This window comes from Pantherophis guttatus, chromosome 4, assembly GCF_059756535.1.
Source record: "Pantherophis guttatus breed Tessera chromosome 4, ASM5975653v1, whole genome shotgun sequence".
Lineage (NCBI taxonomy): Eukaryota > Metazoa > Chordata > Lepidosauria > Squamata > Colubridae > Pantherophis > Pantherophis guttatus.
In genome coordinates, this window is record NC_142066.1 from 6,692,462 (window position 1) to 6,698,874 (window position 6,413).

The following is a 6,413-nucleotide window of genomic DNA, read 5'->3' on the forward strand; positions in this document are numbered from 1 at the left end:
AAAGAATAGGTCACAGTGGAAATAGGTAGATGAATAGAAAGTGGGCATGCTTTAAAAAAAAGTGATAATTCAAAAACTCCATAGCATTCACATTTCAAAGACACCAGACCAATCAAAAAAGGATATCCCTGATACCGTGTTGAGTATGTCTATAGTAAAATGCCATTCCCTTTTTACTATGTTTATGAATTAAAATATATATTTGAAAAAGATGAACATGGCAACATTTGGTGGGACCCAGAAGAAGGACCTTCCCCAGGGTGGCTCCCACCCTCTGGAACCCCATCCCTTCAAAAATGATACTGGTCCCCACTTTGATACCCTTTTGACAGGCCCTGAAGGCCTGGTTTTGTCAGGGGGGCTGGGGAACTCAGAGTGGGATGGAGCCCATTAAAATGGCGTATTTGAGTTTGTGGTGTCAACTGGGGAGATAGCATTTTTTATTTTCATTTTTGTCTGTATTGTGTTTTATTGCTTATGAGCTGCCTAGAGTCACTGTGAGCAAGTAGTCAACTACATAAATTTGCTTCATTAATACAGTAAGTAAGCTACAAACATTGCACATGATTGGATTCAGTATCTCTCATCTTCTAACAAGACAACTGGATTCTCAATCTCTTGCAATCTTGGGGTGTTGAAAGAGGGAAGGTGTTTCATTAAAGAATTTTGGAGAATGATTGCAAATGCAGAAGCATGAGCATTTCTTTTGCAATTGGCAACTATAATAAATCTTAGTGGTCAGGATAATCCTCCATCAATCCTCTGTTGTCAGAATTAAGGACTTCTATATGTCTCCTATGGATAGCAAACAATCTTTCTCGGTTTCTTTGTGAGCAATTTCTCAAAGCCAGAAATATTACACCAAGTGTTAATTCCTCTTTATCAGTTGCTCCCTGTGGTTGAGGTCAGGTCTGAAAACAATGATATAGCACTTTGGCAAGAATATACACCCCAGTAATGCAGCGCTGGAGGACAAGATGGAGAAGACCTCCACAGCTACCATGGCTTTGCCTTTTGTGCTCAGATAGGCTGGAAAGAAGGAGATCCACACACTGCAAAAGGCCAACATGCTGAAGGTGATGAACTTGGCTTCATTAAAGCTGTCTGGTAAATTACGGGCAAGAAAAGCCACAATAAAACTGGCGATGGCCAAAATACCCATGTAGCCCAAGACACAGTAGAAGAAGAAAGCTGACCCCTCATTGCACTGTAGAATTATTTCTTGGTGCACTGAGTGCTTGTCCAACTCAGGGAATGGGGGAAATGTTGACAACCAAATTATACAAATACATACTTGTAAGAGGGAGCATGAAAGAACAATAGCAAAGGCCAATCTTTTCCCCACCCATCTCCTCATCTGAGATCCTGGTTTAGTGGCCATGAAAGCCACAACCACGGTGATGGTTTTGGCCAGTACACTAGAAATAGCCACTGAGAAGGTGATGCCAAAAGTTGGTTGTCGGAGAAGGCAGGTCACCTTGTTAGGTTGGCTGAGGAAGAGCAAAGAGGAGAGAAAACAGAGCAGAAGAGAGACAAGCAGGGTGTAGGTGAGGGATCGATTGTTGGCTTTGACAATGGGAGTATCCCTGTGCTTAATAAAAGTTCCAAGTACCCAAGATGTCAAGAAGAAGAAACAAAGAGCTGCTGAAGATAAACCAATTCCTAAGGTTTCTTCAAAAGTTAGAAAGACCAGCAGTTTCGGGATACAGCCTTTCTTTTCTTTATTTGGATAACGATCTTCTGAACATTGAAAACAGTCCTCCATATCTGAAAGAAAAGTCAAGGCATGTTTTTATACATTCCATATTTTTGAAAATAATATTCTTTATGGGTGCCAACCATTATCCCTCTCAAGTTTTTTTTCCCCTATTTACTACCAGTTGGATCATGTTTCTATAGAAATGCAGTTTTTCCATCATTGTATAAGCTGGGAACCACCATAACAGAAGTACAATGGAAAGGGTGATTATTCACTGAAATACAGTCCTGTCTAATAAATCTTCCAAATTTTTAAATTTTGGCCATTTTGACATTTCCCATTTTTCCAAAACACAGAGAAGAAATCTGTATGGGTAAGATATAAGAGCATAGCTCTCGTGGGCGTTGTGATTCAGAGGTATAGAAACTAATATTCACCTTGAAGAACTCACAAAACTATTTGCTATACTAAAGTAGTGTATTAAAATTTGCTTCTATTGAGGCGTTGCCGGAATGTCTAACCTACCCTTTTGATCTGAAATCTTCCCTTCTGGACACAGAACACAATCATAGCAACAGAATTGCTTTCCTTCCAACCCTTTCTTCCAGTATCCAGGGGAGCAATGCTCATTACACAGAGAAATTGGAGGAACCTGGTGATAAACATAAAAGGTTTTTGCAAAGAGGGTTTTTTAAGCAGTTTGTATTGTCCTCCTTTCTGGTGGGAGGAAGAATATTTGAATCCTCAAAGGGTTAGTCCAGGTGTTTTTATGAGGTAAAGGTTTCCCTGTCCAGTTGTTTTCAGCTCTAAGGCACAGAGCTCACAGTTTTTCTTGGCCGAGGGAGCCAATAATGTCTGAAGATATTTTCCATGGTCATGTGGCCAGCATGGCTATATGCCAAAGGCACAAGGAACATAGTTACCTTCCCCCCAAAATGGTACCAATGACTCTACTCACATTTCCATCCTTTTGAATTCCTAGGTGTGAAGGAGCTGAGGCAGGAATGGGAGCTCAACCTATTGCATAGTGCTCAGGTCTCAAACCCTGGCTGTCAGCTTTCCAGCTGTGAAGCTCAGTGTCTTTGACCACTGAGCCATTGCATATTTATACTATCTATTAAAATGTTGACATTATAAGGATGGCAAAGGGCGTGTTTGGAGAATGGCAGGGTGAATAAAGAAATATATGTGATTACAATATGATGGAAACAGTATCTTATTATTTCAAAAGGAAATGCAACCCAAATTTGAATACTTGTCTTTTAAATTGTAATGTCAATCTGTCTATTTGATGAATGCTTGATCATTTTCAATCTGTCAATTTGATCAATGCTTAATCATTGACAATATTTCTACAGAAGATGGCATTTCAAAAATCACAAATTAGATTTCTAAAGAGGACTGTGTTCAATATTGGATCATAATGGATCAAGGAAGAGTTGATTAATTGATTCCACACCTGGTTAAAAGCGGGATGCCACACAATCAGCTCTTCATCAATGATTAATTCCTTCAAATTGGGAATATGAGGATCCATTTTTCCAACTCTAATTCTCTGAAAGGATCCGTTTGGAAAAGTGATCAAGTTGGTGATGTCGAATCCACCTGTTGCTTCCCCTTTCTCATTCAGGAACACTCTGTCCCCAGCTGAATTGTTGAAAGAAATGCCTTGAAGAAACGGATGGAGCTAGTTGAAAGAGAATGAGAGAAAGAGAGGGTGGGGGAAGAGAGAGAGAGAGATGAAAGGATATTTAACTTTCATTTACTCATTTACTCATTCAAATAAGTACACTTAAAATATAGATATGTACTCATATCAAATTGTACTCTTAGAATACAGATAATCTATATTTCAGAGAAAGACACAGGTCAGTTCTAGTCTTAATTTAATATTATTACCAAGGCAAAAAATGAAACAACATCAGTTAACAAATCAAAATAAAAAAAAGATTGATATTATACAACTTGATTGATCTATGTTTTATATTCACTATTTAAACAACTAGACAATCAAATTTGGACCTTATCTAAACTCATTCTACATTGTTTGTTCTTTGTTAATACAAAGCTTCTTGACATTCTGAGACATGACAAATTTCCTTTAGCCAGATTTTATCATCTGAGATTCAATTCTTTTGTGAGTGTGTGTGTATGTGTGTGTGACTTTGTGTGTGTGTGTGTGAGAGAGAGAGAAAGAGAGAGAGATAGAGAGAGATAGAGAGAGAGATTGTGAAAATGAGCTATATATATTCTTTCAAACATACAGTTGTTTCAAAGGGTGAAAAACACAGCTGAAAAGGATTGATATTTGGTCCATTCGTCTTGAACATTTATAGAGAGATATTGCTTTGCATCCAAACTCTGAAAGGTTCATGAGCCAATGAGAAATAGATTAGAGAACTGGTTGAGGATAGGTTTGGATAGCAATAGCACTTAGACCTATATACTACTTCACAGTGCTTTGCAACCCTGTCTAAGTGGTTTACAGAGTCACCATTTGCCCCCAACAATCTGGCTCCTCATTTTACCAACCACCGAGGGATGGAAGATTGAGTCAAACCTTGAGCTAGTGGGCATCAAACTGCCAAACTGCTGGCAACTGGCAGCCAGTACAAGTAGCCTGCAGTACTGCTTTCCGACCACTGCGCCATCAGGGCTCTGGTGAGAACCATTCAAAAGCTAATAAGAAAAGTGAAATCTCTACACTTCAGAAATGTTTTTGGGGCACAATAAAAGAAAGACTGCCTTCAGGCACAATACAATTGAATTCTTCTTGGAACCAGATTGTATAAATTCACAAGACAGGCCAATTCTACAATAAAAATTGATGGATACAGTAAATCCCATTGAGTATCCTGAAATTAGGAAAGACATCATTTCGGTTCATCCTCTTATTTTAAAAAACGAATAGCTTTGTTGCCTCAATCTCTCTATTGATTTGTAGCCATAGCCATAGACCACAGTAAGTAAGCTATATTAGATTGTGGATGATTGTGGATAATCATTGAAATACAAGATAGGTATGGCATGGAAAGATTACCTGCCAAGACAGCAGATTTGGAAATTCAACCCTTTGAATCTTTCTTGGTTGGGATTTTGATCTCACTGCCTCATGCAAAGAATGTGCCACTGCATAAACAGCATTGTAGATACTGTAACTTTGGCCAGTCATCTGAATTTCAAATAGAGCACCAGGTAGATTCTCCAAATTCTCTTCTCCACTACAAGTTTCATTGATCGTTGAAGATAATTTTGTATTTGAAAATGAACAATCGAACAATTGCTCCCAAACCTCTTGAAGAAATGCATCTTTGTGGGTTGAAGGTTTGATGACTTGAAGAAATTCTTTAAAGCCTTGAATGTCTCTTGAATGTACAGTAAAGGAAAGAGCACCATGGAACATCTGAAAATCCCAACGCCTTTGACCTCCCATCAGAACGAAATCAATAGGATTCATTAGGATCCAAACCTTGCTACATAATGCACTCTCTTTATTTTCAGGATCATGTATAAACATGACAGTTCTGAGCCACGCTATTGTGAATGTTTCTCCATAGAGAAGAAAAGTATTTGCTTTCTGATCTAACAGTTTCTTATTAATAGTTGAGACTGAATCAATTAATTGGGACAAATCTTCCAAGTGGATATGTTGTGGAATTTTTTGTGCAAAAGCTAAACAGACCCCATTCTGGGAAAGAAACAACTGCAATTTCTGCAAAAAATATTCTTCCTTATTTTCAGAAACAAAGACTCCAATCCATGTCCATCCAAAATGGAGAAGAAGTTTTATAAGTCCAGCGTACTGATGCTCCTCTTTTGGGACCATGCAATAAAGTGGAAATAACTGAAAGTCTTCTTGGGCAAAGGAACCATAAATCAACTAAAGAAACAAAAAAGAGAAATTTGTTAATCATGAAAATCTTGGGAAAAATATGAAGACTGCCACTTAGAAACTTAATGAAGGTCTCCCTACATTGAACATTTGTCCAATTCTATGTAGGTTATGACAATTCTGATGAAAAAGAGAAGCCAGTAATATCCCATGATGAAATATTTTCTCATCTGAAATATAACTAGATTACAACCACACTCACTTTCCTAATACAGAGTTCCAGTATGTTCATCCTTTTAACAGTGTTCCAATATTTGAGGGGCTCCTAAAAAGACGAGGGTGTAAAACTATTTTGCAAAGCACCAGAAGGCAAGACAAGAAACATGGGAAGGAAACTAATCAAGGAGGGAAGCAACCTAGAACTAAAGAGAAATTTCCAAACAGTGAAAACAATTAACCAATGGAGCAACTTGCTTTCAGAAGTTGTGGGTGCTCCATCATTGGAGGCTTTCAAAAAGAGACTGGACAGTGATTTATATGAAATGGTTCAGGATCCCCTTCTCAAAGAGAGGGTAGAACTAGAATATCCCCAAGAAACCTTCCCACTCTATTATTCTATGTTCTATGTTCTGTCTTCTATGTGCTAGCCGGCCTTTTCTATCCTCCTCTTGACACAGCTCCAGATTTCACCACAGATAGTGGTCAAATCATAGGTGACCCTCTCAAATAAGATAAATTTTGTACTGTAATTTAAATTTAAATTTTCTAATCTATGATTGTAATAAAAGATTTAGATTTTCTTGACTGATTATTTTTAGTAACATATTGAGTTGTGGGAAAAATTTCAGAAGGGAGAGCAAAGAGAGCAAAATTGAAGTCCTG

The 6,413-nt window shown here is 38.0% G+C and overlaps 1 protein-coding gene across 1 annotated transcript; it reads right to left on the reverse strand.

The window, feature by feature from the left end:
• Window positions 1-509: 509 nt before the first annotated feature.
• LOC148113631 (vomeronasal type-2 receptor 26-like) lies at window positions 510-5,544 on the reverse strand. Its single transcript, XM_087891726.1, has 4 exons — window positions 4,740-5,544; window positions 3,159-3,386; window positions 2,225-2,351; window positions 510-1,767 (listed from the first exon to the last, which is right to left on the reverse strand). The coding sequence occupies exons 1-4, from the start codon at window positions 5,523-5,525 to the stop codon at window positions 869-871; spliced, it is 2,040 nt and encodes a 679-aa protein (XP_087747852.1). The 5' UTR covers window positions 5,526-5,544; the 3' UTR covers window positions 510-868.
• Between the last annotated feature and the right edge of the window lie 869 nt (window positions 5,545-6,413).

Bases quoted from the DNA above. Each gene is read 5' to 3' on its own strand.
- LOC148113631 (XM_087891726.1), bottom strand. From the start codon at position 5,525: ATGGTCCCAAAAGAGGAGCATCAGTACGCTGGACTTATAAAACTTCTT. The intron at 2,352-3,158 runs GTGTGGAATCAA...GTTTATCACCAG, and splicing joins GGCATCCCGCTTTTAACCAG to GTTCCTCCAATTTCTCTGTG. The intron at 1,768-2,224 runs GTAGGTTAGACA...CTTTTCTTTCAG, and splicing joins GAAGATTTCAGATCAAAAGG to ATATGGAGGACTGTTTTCAA.